Here is a 23,106-nt window from a genome sequence, read left to right on the forward strand (position 1 = left end):
CCAAAGAGAAAGGATTGTGCTCTTAGAACAGGGCACGCACCATTTGTAAATGCGTATGTCAATCATGGGCACATGGGCAACGGGGGAAGCTCTACCCCTTCATTTCAGAGAAAGGTAAAATACAGTCCCAAAGGCTGGTCTTTCACAGACCCAACATGGGCAGAGCATTACAATACTAAACCACACCAGGAAATAAACACAACCAACTGTACTCATTTCTGTAACCAGCCAAGTGTAGCTCTCTTCCTGTGTGGGCTGGCAGCAAGGCGACACACAACCCCTCTGCAGCACGGACTGTCAAATGCTCTGGTGTGGCAAAGCATCTATTACCAAGAAAACCCCAGACCTTGCAGCAATACTCAGCCCATCCTGGAAGAACTTCCTGAGGAAGCCAGGGGCTGGGGGGTGGGGTGCAGAAAGGGACTGGACCAGGGAAGCACAGTCTGCAGAATGATTTCTTAAACTCATTACTCAAAAAATAGGCTATTTCCTAGCTTAATACATTTTTTGCTGTTATTGTGATTTTTGTCTAGTTTTTGGTTTTTTAAAGACCAAGTGAGATTCACTTGACTGAAAGCAGAGCTGCTGGCTTCTCCTCAATGCGTGTACTAACATTAGCATTCAGGGAACTGCCTCGAGAAGGCCATTAAGGGAAAACAAACCAGGTCATGGCAACATTTCCTTGGAAGACTCTGAAGCGGATGGACTGGTGTTCAAGAATGTGTCCTTTGTCTTGCAGCAGAGTGGGGAGAGTCTGTGCTTGAAGGTGTTCAGTGTTTAGGCCTCCTCTGTTCTAACATTTTTAGATACCAAAGAGACCACTCCAAGGGTGTGTTAGACTACAGTGTCTACACCTCCTATGTCCTGATTCCAGTGCAGTGTCTAAGTTCAGTGACCCAGGAAGGCCTCAGCTTCTGCTGTGACTGACAGTCTCCTGTTTGTACCTGGCCTGTCTCTGTGAGGCCTCTCTCCCCTCCTGCTCCTACCCTGCTGCAGCAGTCAGGCCAGGCATTCTACTAGCAGCCTCTGCAGACAGCAGAACCGCAGGTCTGCAGCAACACCCAGGAAAGGAGGAAGAGCCCTGGGAAAGGGCAATCCATCATCCCCACCTGCCTCAGTCACCTCAACAGGTGGGGAGGACAGGACAGACTTAATCTGAAAAAGCTTTTTTTTTTTTTAAATCAAAGTGACTTTTAATCCAGCTTGTGAAGGAGAAGTCAGGAGCAGCAAAGATATCTTCAAGTGAGGATGTAGTGTGCATCCAAGCACCAAAAAGAGAGGCAGCAAGCCCCTAGGTTCTGAGACCTCCCAGGACAGGCCAGCCCATGTGTCTAGTTAATGTTCCCTGTCTGTCTCCCAGCCCCACCAAGGACACAAATCAGTGAAAACCTGAGCCCTGAACTGATCCACCAACAGCTGCATACCTAGCACCTAGTTCAAAGGATAGATTCAAAACAAAAATCAGCAAAATGGTTGAATGAACAAATTAGAAACTTCAACTCTCTAACAAGGTATAGCAGGAAAGGCCTCCTGCGAGTTGAGGAAATTAGGAGGGAGGTAGCAGAGGTCCTTCAGTTCTCGACAGGTTATATGCACCGTCCCTTCTGACTTCCCTCTGGGCCACCTCCACTCGACAGACTCCCTGAGTTGGCAGAGACAGCACGTGACTCCACTGCTTCCCTCCCCTCTCTCCCGCCTTCCATTTCAGCCCCTAGACCTTCCCACAGACAATCCACCCCTACCTTCACCTGTACCAACTCCCATCCGGACCCAGGCTTAGGATCTCTCTACTGGACCAACCCTAAGCCTGTTCTGGATGGTATCCTCTCAGAACCTCTCCACTGGGCTTCCAGGTGCTCCTCCCAGACAGAGCTGGACTTTTCAGCCCATGCTGCCTCGAGAAGGCCGTTAAGGGAAAATCTCCCTCCAGCCTTCCTCCCACACACTCATACTCTTTGATGGCCTGACTTCCACAGAGGCTTCAAACCAGAAGGAACCTGGTCAGAGAGCTCTTTGTTTCACAGTTGGGATGCCAAGAGCTCAAGATGCCCTGAGCTTTCTCCATTAAATCCTGGAGAAAAGACCTCTTGGAGACAATACTAGTGAATACTGTGACTTACACTTTAAAAAATCGCATGACATTGTATGGCATTTTACAAACAAGATGACAAAGCAGCAGCCTCCATGCTCACCTAAGGATGCCATGCAATAGCTGCTGCCTCACCAGTGCTGGCTGTGCACTTAGCCAGGGGCTTCCTTCTCACTGCCTGAGGCCCTGAACTGCGGAAGCTGCTGAGGAGTGAAGGGACAGCTCCTCCCCACCATTCTTCTGCTCCCACACAGTTGCTAAACGTGACAGTTAAACTACACGATGAGGCTGCTGCAGGGCAGGAAATGTGTGGTCAACCCTCAAACTATCTTTACAACACAATTTTGTGCAAGAAATATTGTCTGTATTCACACAGGTACTCAGGTATTCAGCCTACAGCAGTTTTAGTTGCTTTCATGCCCCTAACTCTCAGAAAATTGTGAGAAGAACCAGGTCTTATTATCCCCAACATGCTGGTTTATTGGTTCATGTAGGGAATGAGGTAAACACAATGGGATAGACATATGTTTTTTGTTTTGGTTTTGGTACTGGGGATTGAACCCAAGGGCGCTTAACCTCAGAGCCACATCCCCAGCCCTTTTTATTTTTTGTTTTGAGACAGGGTCTCACTAAGTTGCTTACAGCCTTGCTGGCTGTAAGTCTGGCTTCAAACCTGTGATCCTCCTGCCTCAGCCTCTTGAGCCACTGGCATGCGCCACTATCCGGCTAGACACGTTTTATAATGAGCTATTTGGATTCTGGCTACCCCATTCTCAACAGTTATGAAAGCGGGTAGACCACTGTTTTTATCTTTGCAAATTACTCCCTTTCAAAGGATTAGTTTGAAACTATCTATCCAAACATGGAAGACAATGGTGAATGGTGTTTGAGGCATGAGACACTTTGAGAGGTCAGGCTGCAGAAGGGAAGGAAGATAAAAAAGATGAAGCAACTACAAAGTCATCTCACTTTCTCATACTTGATTGACATAAAGCTGAAAATTCAACCACACAGGTAATAGTCCCTTACTCTGAAAACATAAATTCTAAAAAAACCAATAAGGTAGGCCATTATGTGACATTGTCAGCTCACTATCAAATACTCATTCCAGCTCTTACTTAGACCTTGATTTTAAGGGTGGTCAGGCACTAAAACACTGGGCTCCTCAGACTCCCTTCCAGCCATGTGACACAGTTCTAGCTAATGAGGCATAAGCTTAAGTTTTCTGGTAAAGCTATTATCCTTTTTGATATAGGTGCCACCACCAGGAGTAGGAAGCCTGAATAGGAGAGCTAGTATACTTTAAGGATGAAGAACACAGAGTTAGAAATAGCCTGGTCTTCTCAATGGTACTGGTGAGTTACTATTCCAGCCATGGACAGTCTATCATATTGTGACAAATAAATCCCTATCTCTAAGTCCTTGTGAGTCAAATTTCCTATTAATGCAGCTGAATGAAATTTAACAATTTTCCCATTTATCCATTCAAAATTATACCACCACATGTATGCATGAGTGTGTGAGTGTGTGTGTGTGTGTATATGTATGTATGTATGTATGTGTGTATATATATATATATATATATATATATATAAATCTTTACTTAGTAATTGGTTCCTTAGTTAGTCCTCAAGGAAAAACTATGAAGAAGGATGGACAAACTCCATCCCCCAGGCACGGTTTGCATTCTGGTACTGGAAGGAAAGTGACTTACTCAGAATATGGCTACCAGTTATTATCAGAACAACATCCTCAAGCCAGGCCCACAGGGCTTCTTCCACTAGATCAGATCTCCTTCCAAGACATTCAACTGGCTATCCATGGAAAGTGCAAATTCTCCCTATCTTCCCCCTTAGGTGCTAGAAGAGTCCTCATTGGTAACACCCATTAGACTACAAATAAAAGTGTCCTGAACAACAGGCTGACTAGGAGATAAGAGAAGGAAAATTGTTTTTTATGCAAATCAGAGTTACAAAGATCATTCATAAGTTCTAGCTAGTTAACATAGTTAAGCTATGTTGAAGAGATCACTACGAGCAAAGTGTCAGGGCATTACAGGGCACTGCCACATAATAAACTATTTCTTATCCAGTTCTTCTCTCTGATGATGAAGAAGCTAAAATACAGCCTTTTCTTCTTAACTTCCTTCTTTTGGTTTTTTTCACTTCCTCAATAACTAAAGTCTTGAGAATGGCCCAGTGGCTTAAAGTTTCATTATTTGTTCTTAGAAGCTATCTGAAAATTGGTAGGAGTCTAAAGTTACAGTCATTTCTACACATACACCTTCAAAGGCACTCTATAGTACTTTATCAGGCAAAGTCCAAAATTCCAAGGACAGCTATCAAGGAAGGCTCTCCCAGGTCTGGGGGGGGGGGGTTGGGTGTGCCCCAGGCTTGGCTCACTGATCCCTGCAGCCACACTCACCTACGATTCCATGGAGGCCCTATGTTCCAGCTCTCTTGCCATGTCTCCCTTCCTCTATTTATCTGGTTTAATCCTGGTCTTCACATCCTCAGAGAAGCCCCCAGTTACCCTGAAGTTATGTTCAACCCATGCATGGGCCCAGGGTTCCCTGCTCTCCGCTTCCCCACACTAATCTCTCACTTTTCTTTACATGACCACCATGCTGGACTAGAAACATCAGGAGAGGGGAGACCAGGCCCCTAATATCAAATGGCACAAACTCTAAATTCCCACTCCTACAGTTCCAAAACAAACAAAGGGAACTCAGAGATGGGCTTCAGAGGTTTTCTCTGGCTCCCTAGCCTCAGCATTTGGGCTTGAAAGAAGGCAGGGTAGGTGTTATAAAGAGACTAGGACTAGGTGCTACCTCCTTTCAGTGTAACATCTCTGAGTCTTTGCTAGAGAGAAGCATTTTATGTCCCCAGAGTAAAGGAACAGAGACATATTGAGTTCTTTCTGTGCCAAAGGCATGAGCCATGATCACAAGGGCTGCCAGTTCCCCTACAGGGTCTCCAAGTGTCCCAAGTCACTTGGGAACTGAATTATAGAGCTTCTTTCCATGAAAACAGTAGCTTTTTGAACACTTAACCTTTAGTGAGTAGACTCCTGAACTAAACAGAGAGGGGCATAAACTTGAACATGAAGGCATCACTTCATTTCCTGGTGTAGTCAGAGTGCTAAGACATGCATGAAAACAATGTGTTTCTCAGGAAAACACATCCACAGGTACACAGTGTAGTAACTTTTCAATGACCAGAAGATTAGCCTGCTGACAAACACTGTGACTAGCAAAATCAAGGCTTGCAAATTTGGAGAACTGTTAAAGTCTGAGAAGGCATTTGTTTCTGGAACAAATAGTTGCACATGAACTAACACCACAGGGAACTTGAATGTAGACCTATGTTCTGCAACTCAGAAGGATCTCTGGATTTATGAAGTATGAACCACGTTTCTTTATAAAGTTAGAGCCAAGCTTGACTGGCTTAAGTTTTACTGTACACTCCTTTGTGTCCTTCAAAACTGCTAGTATGATAGCCTGGCTTTTATAGGCCTCATGTGAAGGTTCAGGATCCTGTTTTTTTCTGGGCCTACTCTTCTCCCTACAAGATAAGAGGGGGCCATAGAAACAGTCCCATTGGTACAGTTTTTGTTGGGAGCAGGGAAGGTAGGAAGATGAGATGGTCAGCAAACAACTGTCCCATTCTCTCTAAAGGGCTCAATACAGCCTAAAGACGTGAGAAGACCATGGGGTTTTTAATTTATGATATTCAAATATAAAAGTATATTACCTCTACATTACAAATGGTCAGGAATTATTTTGAGTTATAAAAATGCTATGAATCTGCCAGGTGTACAAAAAAAGTATAAATTCAATATAAAATAAAATCAATGTCTGAGAGTTAAATTCTTCTTAAGAAATACTAGAAAACTGCAAATGGAATGCTCTGAGAATACCTTCCCAGTATATACAAACTGTGAACACTAGTGAATCTACCCATGTATGAACATGTGGGCCTGAGTACTTCATTTCATATACAGTAGGGAACAGGCTGGCCCTGATGTCAGAACTGAGGGTTTACTCTATGGCATCTGCAACTTCAGCTATGCACATGTTGGCCTCTGCCCCATCATGGGCAACATGCTTGGCATTGGCCTTGCCTGGCTCCAAGTTATCATTACCTTGAATTTGACTCCATACCTGGAAGCACTCAGTAACTATGACATGCTGCCCATTCAAAGGGATCAGAATTGTGATTTTCACTCTGTATTCATCTTGCTAACTTGTATTCCTCTGTATTCTTTGCTAACGTGACTTATTGTACAAACAGCTATACCCAAAGAATTGACAAGTCCGTCCGTTTATGCCTTACCTGTGTTATCTCTGGCTACAAGACCCTTGGGGAAATCTCCAGGAACTGGAGAAGTGCTGCTGTCCCATTTCACCATGTCAAGGCTGTTGCAATATTCCCATCTTTTCTGCTGAAGCTCCTGTAACCAGTAAGTCATGAGTTGACGATTAGGAGCCTAGAAAGAGGAAAGGGAGATAATGTGTTACAGCTACCAATAAGATGAAGAGTTTTAAAAAAGTCTGTCTCTTAAAGGTGTATTAAGAATTGTAATGCATAAATAAATAAATTAAAATAAAAAAGTCTGTCTCTTGAGTACAGACTGTGCACCTTGCCATATGAAAGAATGAGGTAAGAAGAGAGCAAAGACATTTCAGTTACAAGACTGGTAGCTTTTGTTTTGGTGAAGCAAATAGTTCTAACAAAGATTTTAACGCAATAATTTTTTTAAAAAATTCTAATGTTAGGGAATGATACACTATAACACAGTCCTCAAAGAGTTTTAGGAAGGGGCTGGGATTGTGGCTCAGTGGCAGAGTGTTTGCCTCGCACATAAAAGGCACTGTGTTTGATCCTCAGCGCCACATAAAAATAAATAAATAAAGGTATTGTATCCATCTACAACTAAAAAATTATTTTTTAAAAAAAGAGTTTTAGGAAGAATTAACAACCCTGCTTCTCTTTCACTGTAATCACCTAAAAAATTCTATCTCAAGAAATCAAATTTTATATAGATATGGGTGGTATCCTTGCCAAATCACATCAAATAATGACATTTAAATTCTTCCAGCGTCTGAAAGAGTAAATTACAAATTAAACTACATAAAACTACAAATTAAAAACTAGATAGCACACCTACCAGTGTGATTAATATTTTAAAAAGCTGACAATACCAAGCACTAACAAGGGCATGGAGTAACTAGAACTTTCAAAAACTGCTAGTAGGGATCTAAAACGGGGCAGATACGTTAGTGAACAGTTTGACAGCTTGTTATAAAGTTAAACACGCCCTTACCAAGTGACCTGCAATCCCCTCCTACATATACACCCAAGAGGGAATAAAACATTCACATAAAACACTCATATGTGAACGTTTATAGAGGTTTTATTCATAATCACCAAAAATCCCAAACAACCTATAATGTGCTTCATCTGGCCAGTGGAAAAACAGACTGATAAATCCATATAAGAGAATACTACCCAGCAGTAAAAAGGAGGGAACCACCGATACACACAACATGCAAAAAAAAATGAAATGCACATTGCTGAGTGAAAGAAGCCAAACCCCAAAGTCTACATACTGTACGACTCCATCTATGTGACGTCTTAAAATGGCAAAATTACAAGTACAGGAAACAAATCTGGGCTTTCCAGAGGTGGGAGTGGTGATGAGGCACCAGCAGAGAATTCAGGGTGATGGACCCCTCCCACATCAGGAGTGTTGTATAGAAATGACTCCAAGCACTGGTCCAAACCCACAGAACTGTAGACCACTAAGAGTGAATCTCATTTGCAACATAAGTATGTTTTCAAAAAGTCAACTAAGAGACAGAAGAACCCAAAATGATGAACCTAGTTATAAATAAGCAAACCAGATGGAAGGTGTGGGTCACAGGTCTCCAAGCTGCCCCGGGCAAAGGAGCCCCAAGAAGAAGAAAGGCTGCATGGCCCGACCTCATCAACACTGGCATCCAGTGGTGAACAAATATCAGGTGTAGTGGTACCTAGATCAAGGCAATGCAGAGACCTGCTCTGCAGGACTAATAGCAAGTGACAGATCTAGGACCAAACTGCTTCTGTCTATAATCACAGGACAACCTCTGGGCACTACTGGCTAAAACCTGGGGTCTTTTTAGTAAAGTCTGCATACCTGGCCGAAGGCAGAAAAAAAAAATCTACTCTAGAATCTCTGGGTATGTATGGAAAATTCTTCCAACTCTCAGCCCAGCTCTCATTTCACTCACTCATTCAATCAGTATCTACTGAGCACCTGTCAAGTAGTTGGAATGGAGCTCAGCCTAAGAAAAAGCAAGCAAGTCAGCCGTTCCCATGGTATGCTGAGTGCTAGGAGTGGGCAGTGGGTAAGGCGGGACTGGCCTACCTGTAGAATACTGAGGAGGGACACCTGGCACCTGCAGGTTCGAAAATTTCAAAGTAGCAGCTTAATGTCTATCTTCTCCAATAAACATCAACTCAAAAATGTCTTCATTTCTGTTACATCTAGCCCAGTGACAGACACACAGTAGAATACTTGCTTATTGAATAAATAAGTAAAGGGATAAATGAACAAGTCAGGAGGTAATATAGGAGCCTATTCTTAAAGAGGAAGCAGGCAGCAGGCAGAAGGACCACGGAACAAGAAGAGTTCCAGGAGGGGAGAAGAGTATCTGCAAAGGCCAAGGCTAGACAGAGTGATGTGGGGAGCAGAGCAGGAGGCCTCCACCCACCCCAGGGATGAGCAGGCCTTCCTAGGGCACAGGGACTCCACAGGAAATGGCAAGGATAGACAATACCACCACTGCTGAAGATGGTGGGGGCAGGGGACAGGCTTGGGTAGGGAAGGAAGCTTAGCTCAGACCCAGAAGCAATAAGATCACATGGGAGACCCACAAACAGCCGCCTGGAGCAGCAACTGGTAGCAGGATATATGGCAGGGGCTGGGCGTGGCCCTGGGGTGGGCAAAGAGAATTCAATCATCCCCACAGGAGGGGACCGGGAGACACTATGGTATCCAAAATCAGAGCCCAAGCCCCCCTAGTTCTCCTCCCTCCTTCCTCAGGCCCAGGAAGGGAAGTGACTTGTTCAGGTCACTCAGTGAAGTCAACAACAGAATCAGCACTGAGACCCCCCCCACCCCATCTGCTAATTTAATCCTCAGCTCAGAGGCAGGTATAAGTTTGGAAGTGGGGGCTGTGCTCTGGCCATCCTACCAGCTCCCCTGCCCCAGCTCTTCCAAGCCTGTCCTGGGGAAAAGACCAGGGCAAGGTGTACCTTCTGCTCTAGCCAGGAGGTACCAGGCACTTGCTCTACTTCCCCTCCTCCAGCCTGCACATGCTTCTGTGTTTCTACTTGTGCTCAGGCGCACAATCTGCTCAGAAAACTTGGCATAAACCCACTGGGTGAATCCCTTACCAACTCTCTAGCTATCTCTTGCAAGTAGGCAACATGAAAAATCAGCTTTTTATAAGAAAAAAAAATTTTTCCCCTTTCAATATGAGTATTAAATCTAACTGGGAACAATTAGTAACCTCTTAGTCATCTTTCACTGATTTCTGAGCGCGCGTGCACACACACACACACACACACACACACACCCTTTTAGATCACATACCTTCAATATCTGACATATGAGCCAGGCATGGTGGCACACACCTGTAATCCCAGCAACTAGGGAGGCAGAAGCAGGAAGACTGTGAGTTCAAACCCAGCCTCAACAACTTAGCAAGGTCCAGAGCAACTCAGTGAGACCCTTGCTCCTAATAAAATATAAAAAAGGGCTGGGGATGTGGCTTGGTGGTTAAGTGTCCCTGGGTTCAATCCTTCGTACAAAAAAAAAAACAACAAAAAAAAACACTGACATATGATGCTGCAGATATCTAGTCAAAGAGGTGGGCAGAACCACACTGAGATTGTTTTTTTAACCAGACCTTTCAAATTACTAGAAATCCCTAGAAGAACCCTAACTTCAGGCTTCAATAAGCTAGTGAAAGGCTGCTAGGGGCGAACTGCTGGCTCTGGGTGTCTTATTTGGGAGGTGGAAGAAGCTCCCAAAGGACCTACCTTTAGGGAGCTGAAACCAAAGACAGAAACACAGGAATGAGAAAAAACAAAACACAGCAAAACCAACAGAAATTAGAAAGCTTCTGTGTTTTCCCTTCAGTATCTTTCTAAAAGAGGAACTGACTGCAATTTGGCCTTGCTTAGTCCTGATTTTAGATGTGTCATCACAAACTAGTCTCTCCCTGGTCCTGCTCCTTAGTCTAGATTGCCCTGTTGTACACGTATCACCTAATGAAATATTTTGGATACACTAAATTAAATAAAATATATATTAACATTAATTTTTCCTGTTAATGTGGCAATTTGAAAATCTGAAAGTGTAATGCAGCTCTCATTGTATTTTTTATTGAACAATACTGATTTCCATCATGATGGCAAATGTTAAAATACCAGTTCAAATATGGCACCAATCCCAATATAAGATACCAAGCCAAATATCTTGGAAAGCCTTTCTAGATATCTCTTACACAGATGAATGCATGTCCCAAGGGATGGAGAGGGCAGACAAGGACTGGGTATCACGTGACACCCCAGCTGTTCCCACAAGTCTTTCTCCCCAGGCCTCCAGAAGCCTGCTCAAGTTTGGGTGAGTCAGGCCCTGGCCACCTGTCCCTTCTCTTGGACCCAAGGATCTCCCTGTCCTCCAACCCCATCTAGCTCTCAATGTGGTGCTCAGAAAAATATCACAATAAAGTCATTTGATTACAAGTTAGTTCATTTCAGCACACACTCATTCAGGGACCACTCCCAGTAGGAGATGTGTTGGGGGGAGGGTGAGAGCAATCCAGCAGCATCATACACAGGGAGTAGGCTACATCACCTAGCCACACTCTCCAAGAACCACCACTTTACCTAAGCTTGTTTATTCCCTGGCAAAGAATCTTCGCCTATCAAAACTCAGTACAATTTTAGAAGCTGTAATACACTCATCTTAGTTGACCCACAATCTCATTTCTAGAAATCTGTATAAAATGATCCAAAAGGAGAAACAGGGAAAATGCCATGTACATAGAATGTTTGTTCATTCACCTCACAAATGTTTATTTGAGCCTAGCTTAGACCAGGTTCAGCAGTTAGCACTAGGGACACAGAATTGGATGAGACCTGTTCAGTTCCTGACACTGAGAGGCTCCCAGTGAGAAAACACTTTCTTCCATCCAATAATGAATAATGAGAAACATATTCACAAATACATCAATATTAAATGCTCAGATAAATAATTAAGAAATCCTTGTGCATTATATGACCTCATTAAATATACAGTCAAACCAGACACAGTGGCACATTCCTATAATCCCAGTGACTCAGGAGGCTGAGGCAGGAGGATTGCAAGTTCAAAGCCATCTTCAGCAACTTAGTGAGGCCCTCAGCAACTTAGGGAGACCCTGTTTGAAAATAAAAAATAAAAAGGGCTGGGGATGTGGCTCAGTGGTTAAGTGCTCCTGGGTTCAATCCCCAGTACTAAAAAAGAAAAAACAATGATGGGTGATGGCTTTGTGTTACCAAATAATTAAGCATATTACAAAGCCACAATAATTAGAGTGGTATTATCAACAAATCAAAATATAGGATTAATAGGTAAAGAATATTTTAGGTAACATTTCCAATGACACCACTGGGGTAAGTAATAATTATTAAATAATGGTATTAGGACAACTGAGCAAACATGCAGAAAGAGAGAACATTATCATGAATGATGTCCTATGTTAGAAACCTGTCATAATAGAAAATGTACTCAAATTTGATTCAAATATGTAATAAATCAATGAATAAAAACCACTAGATGAATGAATTAATGAACTAAATAAATTGATGAACTGAATAAAAACCATTAAATTATGAGAAGAAAATGGTTATAGAATTTGTTTCTCTTTCCACCTCCTGCAATTACAGTTGCTTAGATTTTCATCACATTGTAAGGAGATGAAGGGATGGTCTTACTTTAAGTGGCAGAGGAGAAATTCACAGTGGAAAGTTTTAGCAGAGATCTTCAGAAAGCTAACACTGAAGTACCATCAGCAGTCATGGGATTCCCACTTGGAAGATGAACACCACTTGCACTGCAGCACGGTGCGTAAGAAAAACAAACCACTCTTTTTAGGATTGAGCCCCAAATCCAAAGCTGGCAGGGCAGATACTCCAAACCATAAGCCACCAGCTGCTTCTCCCATGAGCAGCCCTAGGCTGCTGGCTCCAGGCTGAGAAGCATGAGGAGTCACATTTTCAAAGGGCTGATACTTCTCCCCAGCAACACAGAAGAAACTGCTGTCCTCACATTTCTATTTTCTTGGAACGGAAAGACCTTTCTAAACCCTCAAAGAAAGCAAGCAAAGAAAATGTTTGTGTGTCTAAAAACACCATAAATGAATTAAAGGACAATAACAAACAGAGTAAAAGACAACACAACGTCCAAGTCCCTGAGCACAGTGTGGAATTCCATATCGCCACAGCTTTGCAGGGGCTCCTGGCTCTGCCCGGACCAAGAGAAGTCCTGCTTGCTGGTAAGCAACTATTCATCTTTGTATTTTAAAATATACATTTCAGACTCTTATTTCAAATAATAACCTACATTTGCTATGAAGAATTTGGAAAACAAAGAAAATATAACATAAACATAACCATATCTCCAGAATTAACCTCTATCAAAACTTTGGTGTGCTTTGTTCCACCCATAAATATCTTTCTACCCATAAATATCTACACCAATTTTCTCAATAAAATTTGAATAATATAGACTTTTCCATGATCTATACTTGCATATTAATAACATTATAAGACACTGTTCATTAACAATTACTGTGTGCCAAATACTAAGCTTTCATTTTACACATACTGTCATTTAACCCTCATAACGATCTCTGAAATAGTATCCTCTACTTGCCCACAGATCCGGGAGCCTAACTGCCTGGCTTCAGATCCCAGCTCTGACACTTGCTAGTTGTGTGAGGCAAGCTACTTAATCCTGACCTCAGATTCCTCATTGGTAAGACAGAAATAATAAAAATGTAGTCCATGGTGTTGTTATGAGGATTAAGAGAGCTAACGTGGGTTAAGCTCAGAAGAATGCTTGGCACACAACAAGTACTCGTTAAGTATCAACCATAGGTCTTATCGCTCTTTTCCAAGATCTCACAGTCAGCTGCACAGTCGAAATCCAAACCAGGTCTGCAGTGTTTGCTACCAAGGAGAAGGATGAGAGTGTGTGTCCAAAACAAAATCCATTCTCAGCACTTCATCAGGAATCACAAGTTCCTCTATGTTTTTTCTCAAAAAACTTAAATGCTAACAGCCTCAACCAATGGCAAGGCTCAATTTAAAACCCCTTAAGTTTGTTGGTTCGGGGGCAAAGACAACTCCCATACCAGAGGCTGTGCATCCGTCAGTGCAGAAGTTCCTCTGAATTAAGAAGTTCCATCAGAATTAGTGGGGTCAGTGTGGTATCTCTGAGTTAGAGAGAGCAAAGACCATAAGGTGCTTCCACTGGCAGCTGTTAGCCACAATTCTACTCTAAGGACACATTTAAAAAAAATAGACTGCAGCAAGCAATAACAAGGCCATACAAGAAGGGAGAGCAAGAGTGCTCCAGCACAGTAGACTCCCCAGGACTCCTGTGCATGAGGACTCCTTGTCAGTGTCCCACACTCATAGCCCCTGGCACTGTCCTGATCCTCCTACTCCTGGGCCTCTGCAATAGCATCCTAACTGTTGACTAACAGTTGATATCTGTTGACATCAACAGTTGATAACAGTTGATAACTGTTGTTATTAACAGTTTTGTTGACAACAAAGAAGTCTTATAGTCCCATACTTAAAGCCCAATGCTAAGCAATTTGGCTTGGTAATGGAGCCTATGCCAACCCACACTCCATAGGACCATAACCTTTCTCCCACATGACAGGCACTTACATGAGCAGGCAAAACCCTGCTCCCACTGCACCAACTCACATCTAGCAAACTGCTGCTTGCCCCTCAAAACCCAATTGGAACACCCCATTTATGAAGCCATCAGTGTCCCTTATAGAACCAATTACTTATTCCTCCAACATTTTATATATGATGCCACCTCAGTCATCCACTTAGGAGGATAAACTCTGGGTTCCTCCCCAAAGCGTCAAGCCCCGCCATGTTTTTAAGCCAGGAGAACAGCATAAGCAGCAGTTATGACAGGCCACAGAAAGGAGAACACACACACACATACAGGAGGGTTAAGTCTGCCTAGCTCAAAGGGAGCAATGCCAACTGCGTGGATAATTTTACTCACTGGTATTTCTAAAAAGGATACAATGGCTGCTCATAATGAAGGAATTCCTGTTTTGAAACTTGAGGGAGGATATCTGGATTTCCAAGAAATGTCTAAGGTACTTCTTCCATAAACAGTTAAAAAAAAAAAAGTTTATAACTCAGGAGCAGTGGCACACACCTGTAGTCCTGGCAACTCCAGAGGTTGACGCAAGAAGATCCCAAAATTCAAGGTCAGCCTCAGGAACTTAGCAAGGCCCTAAACAACTTATTGAGACCCTGTCTCAAAATAAAAAATAAAGAGAGCTGAGGATGTATGTAACTCAGTGATTAGTGGTTAAGCAGCCATGGGTTTACTCCCCAATACCAAAAAAAAAAAAAAAAGTGTTAAGTATATTGTATGCAGCCTGATGATACAAAATTCATATGGAAAAACAGACTACAACCCCAGATCTGATAAATAACTTTAGGTTCCAAATTTTCTTTGAATGTTTCAAAATCACGAGGCTGGAAACAATCTCAAGGGATCTGGCTCAGCACCAATGGAAAAAAAAAGTATTTCTTCCCTTGGAAGATTTTGAAATCTTCTGTTTCAGCTCAGCAGCAGACACCAAGAAGGCAAATAATACTGGATCTTCTACTCTTTGGAAGACAGAATATAATTTCACAAACCTCCATTCCTCTAGTGGACAGAATAAATTCTCATTCTGTATCTTTTTAAATTAATACCTTAAAATTAATATTTTCATATATTTTATTAAAATAATATCCTGAATTCTAACCTAACTGCTTTTCAAAAATTGAGCAAAACCCATGCCTCAAGTCAATTTCCCTGCACACTGAATCCGGTGATAACTTCCCTGAGAAGATGCCAAACTTCTACACACTCTGGGAGGTACCTGCTGGGGAGTTGTGTCAGCTCTAATACTCAAGCAGCCCCCTTTAAAAAGCAAACACCTGGAGAAAAAAGCCATTTTTAAAAAATATTTTTAGTTGTAGATGGATACAATATTTAATTTATTTTTATGTGGTGCTGAGGATCAAACCCAGTGCCTCACACGTGCTAGGCAAGTGCTCCACCACTGAGCTACAATCTCAGCCCCAAAAGCCGTTTCTTAAGCCTATCTTCAGCTAATACTTTTTTTTTTTAAGCTCTTAACCATTTAGAGATGAGAAACCATGAGTAATGGACTAGAAGACAGCCTACAATTGAACAAAGAAAAACAAATGTGAGCTCACAGGAAAGGGGGGCAGTAAAGACAACTGTGCCCAGGCTGTCCACCAGGGATGGGCATGGACTTTGGTAGGATAAGGGCAAGGACAAGGCCCTGGCCAGCCCTTCCCTACAGGAAACGTGGTAGCCTGTTAAAATGCTTTCTGTTTCAGAGAGAAAGGGAGCACAAGGCCTCCAAGTGACCACAGGGCTACATTCCTATGGCTCCTTATCAGCTCTGCCATTGCACAATACTGGAGGGTCAGGGTTTTATGAGCTCAGGACAAAAACTCTTGCAGCCACAACCAGTGGCCTACTGAACAACTCTGCTCCACCTCTGCTTGCTCCACACACGCAACACTGCATTACTCTGTTTTCATGTTTTTTAACTTAAAACTAAGACAAAAGAATGACTGCCTTACTATGAAGTTTTAGGAGGTGGGGTGGGGAAGGGCAGATTGAAGGTTACACCCATCAGAGGCTCTGGGGCAGCAGAGTCTGGTAGCAGAGACCTGCCTACCTTTTCACTGAACTGAAAGGTATGTGCGGGAGCAATGCTGATTTCTAATGTCTTTTAAGAGAGTTAGTGGCAGGGGAGCGTCAAATGGTTCTCCTACATCATTTGGTCACCCATGGGCTTTGGGTGAAAACTGGGGACACAGTACTTACCAACTGTTTGATGGTGGCATTCATTATAATTCACTTAAGAAACATTCAAATATGCCAAACAATCACTATTTCCTTCCTTCCAGAAGCTTCCTTCTAAATACCCATGCAGAAGCCCCAGCACAGGAATCAGGCACCTCAGTGTCAATAGAGAATTGTGCCCCAAACCATTGATCTGGAGCATAGATACTGAGTATGCAAAGAAGATCTGCAGCTACAACCACAGACAGCTCCCTTAAGGATAAAGGGTTCACACTTCACTGGTCTCCACCCACACAGTTTAGTTATTTCTAGTCCACTTAGAAAGCTACCATCACACAGGGTCAAAGAGAACCACCATTCAGGATCTAGAGAAGAGTAGTTTCTCAAGGAAGGGCCACAGAGGGCTGTAGCAGAAGAGCTGGGATGCTGGGTGAGAACACAGATTCCCAAGGCTCATCCTGGCCTACCAGCCACAATCTATAGGACAGGAACTCCACATTCCGCATTTTTAACACCATCCTAGAGACTTATTTTTTAAGCTTAATTTGAGAGCTATAATTCTGAGATGTTCTTTTCAAAGGACAGAAATAAAAAAGTAATATCAGCATGCTACCTCTGGGACAGCATCCATGAGATAGCTGAGTAAACTGTAAAGCTTAAAAAACTGGTTCCCTTCCAAGGTTGGTGTGTATGCTCCAGCTGATCACCAGGGACCTGCTTCCTCTGGTGAACATCCCACCCCAAAGAGATGAGCCAGGGAACCCTCACTAATGTTTCCTATCAGGCGGGTCCACTTATGCCATACATTTCCAATCTTCATGAAACTAAACTTCTTAAATCTATGACCCAATATAAACTAATCAGATACATGACTTGAGTATCTGTATATAATAACTAAAAACAGAATAACCTAACTTCCCACTAACAGACTAAGATACATATATGAAACAAATATTATCAAACTGCTGGGTTCATGTGCTGGGTTTAGTGTCAGGGTTGTCAATAACTAGCTGTGGGCCTCGGTTTCCTCACTGTATCATGCAGGGGGAGGGTAGGCTGATCTCTGAGGTCCTTTCCAGTTCTGACCTTGGGATAATGACCCTCAAAGCAAAAACAACAAATGACTTCCTCCAGCTCAGAGTCACTTAATGATAATGCCCTCCTGACACCTAGAATAGGCACAGGACAAACTTCCTAAGGACAGAGGCAATGCTTGAATCCTGCTGGATGCTCTTCAGAGGTTTGCTCTATAAGGCCTGTGGGGTGAACGGCTGGTTGGCTGTATCACATTAAGAAACCTGGACCACTTTCTCTGTAAGCAGTCACACTGAACCTTAGAGAGCTGGAAAGGGAAATGAAAACTGGGCTTGCTGCCTAGAAATAATTCCCATAATCCAAGATCAACATCCCTGATAACACTTGCCTGCCCACCTCCAGTTATCCAACACTCATCAGGACAAAGTCCTGCCTGGGGGCAGTCTGCTTAAGGAAGGTTGCTCCTTCTAGTGGACTGACCCGGGGAAAAGGCAGAAGGGGAAAAACCCAAAGGATCCAAACTCCCAAACCCTCCTTTCCCACCAGATTCCAGTTCCCCCACACAACAAATCTCTGCAGAAATTAAGCAAATGGCAAGCCTACAAACTCATTAAAAGATGTTGACTCTCATCTTACTGGGAACACATCTTGCTGACCCAAGAGGAACTAAGTCTGTGTGTGAGCAGCTCTACAATTATTCCAAAACCTACCAGCTTCCCTACCCCAACTTCTCAAGGGAGTTTTTCTCGATAAAATCAGTCACAAAGATATCTCCAATTCCACAGCGCTCACAGAAATTATTATATAAACCACAGACTCCTAGCGCTAAGCCATATACAAATTAATATTTTACATAAAAGATGTCCCTCCCTCCCCCTCATTTATTATGGAGAGAAACCAGACCTCTCCCAGAACCTAAAAAAAAAAAAGCAGTTACTTGATATTTGCTTCCCGATGCTGAATACTAACAAACATGGTCTCTCTACAAAAATTTTTTCAATGCTCTTACAATTCTTCAATTATATCAGGTGCTAAGCTATTTAAAATTTTTTAACACTAGATTTTTAAATCAATGGGAAACTTTCACTGCTGAATCTGCAGCAAGATAACACTTGCTAAATAGATGAACATTGAAAACCTCCCTTTGACCATGAAATGAGAGTACATAACCCACCTCACGCCCACACCCACTCTCTCCAAGAAGACTTGAGGGCTCAAAGTACTCATTTAGCCAACAAACATATTCTGAGCAGCTAATATGTGCCTGGCATCCCTCTAAGCATTAAAGAAAGACACAGAAGAGAACTACACAGAGAAAAAATGTCTCCCTTATGGAGTTTATGCTCCAAGGACACAACATCAGATGCTCAGAGAAAGGATTAGACCATATCAAGGAGCAAAACCATCTTGAATCTTTGGTCAGTTCAGGGTTTCCTGTACTACCTACTGAGCAACTGCTTACTAGGTGATCATGAAAACCGCAGTCTCTTCAACTGACATCTCAGCTTCCGGTCTCTCAAAAGGCTTCATGCATACAAGTGCCCAGGGTCTTCACTGAACTGACTACCCTTGGTAGAGGATTTATAAAACGCCAGCTGGAAGCATCACCACTCCCCAGTTCACATTTCTATATTGCATTTACTCTATGAAAGCAAACAAAACCCAGCTGAGAACTGGTCTGATAGGATTTAGAGAAATGCTATTCAAATGTCATTAAGCTCTCACTATAAAATCTTTCCCAATCAGAATCAAAAGTTCCCAATCAAAACTCCTTTCCTGCCGGGTACAGTGGCACACGCCTGTGATCTCAGGGCTTGGGAGGCTAAGGCAAGAGGATCACAAGTTCAAAGCCAGTCTCAGCAAAAAGTGAGGCACTAAGCAACTCAGCAAGACCCTGTCTCTAGATAAAATACAAAATAGGGCTGGGGATATGGCTCAGTGGTCAAGTGTCCCTAAGTTCAATCCCTGATACCAAAAACAAAAACAAAAACAAAAAAAAACCTCCTTTCCTTCCTACTGAGAGTCATACAACAGAAGGGTTTGTCTCTTCCTTTCATGGTGGAGGTTATTTTTTATATTCTGTTCAACTGGAGACGGGAAGGTTACAACCCAGTGGCTAATGCGTAAAGGCATGTGACCAAGGAGACTTGTCCATCTCCTCAGAAACCTCAATGATGTAAGAATTGGTACTCTTCTACCCTGAATGCATTTGACCACTCCCTCCATTTCTCAAGAAATATTTACCTCTAAAAGGAAGGAAATTGGCAACGTGCACATTAGCAAAGCAAGTGGGCCATGAGAAAAGTCGGTGAAGGCAGCCATCAGGAATACTCAGGAAAGGGAGAGGGGGCACTAATCCCATTCATGAAGGTCCAGCAGAGGGGGACGGGACCCAGCCACACAAGCCCTCCAGAGCCAGCTTCACAGACCTCAGCATCTGTGAGACTAAGAAACAAAGGTGTTTAAGAAGCAACTATTGGACATAAATTCAACTTTGCATCTATCTTCTTTTAAACCTGCTTGTCAGTGCATAACATAAAAATGCATGAACCCTAGTAGGCAAGAAATTCTCCTACAGTTCCTGGTGAGGGCCCTCTTCCTGGTAGTAGTAGGTCTTATTGCTGTGTCCTCAGAGGTGGAGAAAGAGATCATTTCTCTGGGTTGTCTTTTCAAGGGCACTAATCCCATTCATGAAGGCTCCACCTTCATTACCTAATTACCTCTGAATACCATCTCCCTACCAATACCCACCTCCAAATACTATCATATTGAGTTGGGGCTTCAACATAAGAATTTTGAGGAAAACACATACAGTCCACAAGAACAGCTACTTTTTTGCCAGTACTGTTTTGGTAACTGAGAGTACAAATAGCAGTTCTCAGGGAGCTTACTGTCTGGTGGGCAGGAAACAGGGTAGAGACCTCCCTGTAATAATGACTGTGTGAGAAGCAATGAGAGATGGAAAACCATGTGATATCAGGAACATGATACTGTGTTTGCTTTTAAGGAACTTACTAATTGGGAAGCCATGACAAAATGCCATGAAAAGTTTAGCATTTAAATAATGCTTCAAGGCCCCCGAGCAACTGCCCTAGCACAGAATAGCTTACCAGAACTGTTTAGCAGGGAAGGCTGGTTCACCACATCTATTTTGTACTGAACACATTATGATTACCCAAGCTAACAAATGTTTGTCATTAAACTGAAAGAAGTTTCAACACCAGAGAATGTGCATCCTTCCCACAAAAGTGGGTTAAGAATAGGGATGCATAGCTGTTCAGTTACGTGACATGAAAACCAACACATGCCCACATGAGCACAAATGTTACGAGAAAGGGGGCAGATGCTAGTCTGAAGATTCTCCTTGCTCTAGAGACAGCAAAGATCTAGAAGAAGAGGGTTGTTCAAACTTTACCTTCATTCTCACATGCTCTCCTGCCCCTAAGTGCCTGCTTACTCCACACCTATCCCTGTGCCACCAATCCTAGTAAAGCTTGTTAAGAAGCCTCCAGCACATCTACACATACACCCAACCCCCCCCCCCCACACACACACACCCTGCAATCAGGAAGCATCAGCTTCTGGCAGACCCTTAACAGCTACCAAGGGTTCACTAAAAGGAACAATACATCCTGGTAAAGACGTTCTTGGTGGGCAGTAAAATGTTCTTAGTACTTGCTTACTGCATAAAAAGGAAAGACACCAAATTTAGGAAAGGGAAAAACCACACACCTTATCTAATCCAAATCCAAAAGCAGATATCTAATCCAATACCAAAAACGATATCAAAGCCAAAAGCAAGAGGTTTGTCAGATAATACAATTAGATACTGGACATCTGGGACACTCCCTTTTCTCAGAGCCCCTACTTAGTCTTGCTTTATAATCTCAAGCAAATCACATTCCCTTTCGAGCCTCCTTTCCCTCATCAGTAAAACGGCACTGGACCAGATCCCTGAGTTTAGGAATAGTGACATTTACCAAGAAATTCCAATATCAGCTTTCATTAAGCCTCAAGCAATAAAACATTTCAGAAAAGCCCAACAAAGCTATAGCTTCTCCAGAAAAGACTGAAAACACTTTAAAATAAGAAACATATGGGCTTGGATTGTAGCACAGTGGTAGAGCATTTGTCTAGCAAGCATGAGGTCCTGGGTTCGATCCCAGTACTGGAAAAGAAGAAGAAAGAATTTACAATAAGCAAACTGCTGGGTTTTCTTCTCTATTTCACCCATCAGAAGAAATGATATCTGTGCAATTATATGCAGCTAGCTGAAGTTCATTCAGGGCTAACTGCTCACTAACCTACGATGCTCTTTAGAAATCAGAGTCTTCCTGGTAGTTAGGCAGCCCTAACATGAAGCACTAATGCTTGAGGAAATCAGTTCTTATATCAGTTCAGGTGAAAAAGGATAATAAATTGCTATTTTTCACTTTTACCACCATAAAATTTTTACTCCTACAGCTCAAAAAGAATTACTATACACTGAAGTTCACCTTTCTCAAAACCCACTCTAACTCTGAAACCCTACATCTCAACTGTTGCTTTCTTTTGGAAAGCCTTGCCTATTTCCAATTCCATCATTTTTTATCAAATCAGCACTTGGCCTCAGGTATTCTGTCCTATTCTGTGACTAATTTTACGTATAAAATATTCATGCATGAATATTCATGAAGTCAGTAAATTTCATGAATGAATTTCAGGTGGGTCAGTAGTTCACATTAAAATGTATTTTCCTTTTTTAAACAAATAGTCTGAACATAGAAAAAAATGGACAGAACAACATAGCAAACACTGGTGTACCTACCAACCAGTCTGAGAAATAAAACACTTTAAAGCAACAATGGAAGCCTCGGGACATCCATCCCTAACCACATCTCCAGTCTTCCCATCAGAAGCACCACCACACTGAATCCAGGGCACATTCATCACCTCCAGGTGGCTCTCCCTCTCCCTACACAGCCTATATCCTTATCTTCACATAAATGGTATTAATCTGTAACATATGTTCCTCAATTTATGTTTTATGAGTTATTCAAAAGGACACATGCAGCCTCTACTTCCTTTATGTTCATTACTGCATAACATTCCAGTACATGAACATTATGAATATACTACACATTTGGCCAAAGACACCATCTGATGTTTCATCTGGCTGCCAGATGGTAATTACTGTGTACCAGTTGTTTTCCATAACATTTTCCAAAATCCTCACAACCATCCAATGAGGAAGGTCAGATTCCCACTAGGCCAAAGCAGACACTAAGACAGAGAGGTGGCAAAACTTGTCCAACACATGTGAGCAGTGGACTCAAGCTGCAAGTTCAAGTTCATCCAAGCCTGAGACCTGATTCTGTAGTCCCACTTAGGCAGACACCATTATTTAGATTTTAATGAAAAAAAAAAAAAAACTGATAGAAGACTCAAACGTATCTGAGAAAATCTGAAACAGGCCACTCAGTTTTATTTTTTAACAATTCCACCACCGGAAATTTATCTGACACAGGGACAGTCCACGTGTACACTGAGGACAAGCCTACTTTTGGCAAAAGTTCTATGAACTTGCTGAGCCATTCCCAAGTTTATATACTCTCTTAAGTTAACCCCAAGTTGAACTGCAATTCTGGTTGACTTCCTTTGGAGAAAAAGGCTGTCTGCTACCACTCAGAGATGGGAGAGACGAACACAAAAGACTATGGGAATCAGATGATGCTTGAATTGGCAAAAGCTGAGTTGACAAAGCTCTAAGAACGACTTCAGGGAGCAGCTCCAGCTGCTGCTGGTTCTAGTGT

The 23,106-nt window shown here is 42.6% G+C and overlaps 1 protein-coding gene across 3 annotated transcripts in view; it reads right to left on the minus strand.

Annotated features, from left to right (window-relative positions):
* The window catches only part of Tbc1d2b (TBC1 domain family member 2B), a 74,414-nt gene that overhangs the window by 46,356 nt on the left and 4,952 nt on the right, over positions 1 to 23,106 (minus strand). For all 3 annotated transcript variants that reach the window (XM_046427853.2, XM_046427852.1, XM_046427850.1), the window contains exon 2: positions 6,424 to 6,577. In XM_046427853.2, coding sequence (XP_046283809.1) covers positions 6,424 to 6,559 — 136 coding nt within the window. In that variant the 5' untranslated portion in view covers positions 6,560 to 6,577. The remainder of the gene's footprint in view (positions 1 to 6,423; positions 6,578 to 23,106) is intronic.

The sequence above is a fragment of the Marmota monax genome, unplaced genomic scaffold (assembly GCF_021218885.2).
Source record: "Marmota monax isolate L192 unplaced genomic scaffold, Marmota_monax_Labrador192_F-V1.1 WCK01_AAM20220418_F8-fsc00111, whole genome shotgun sequence".
Lineage (NCBI taxonomy): Eukaryota > Metazoa > Chordata > Mammalia > Rodentia > Sciuridae > Marmota > Marmota monax.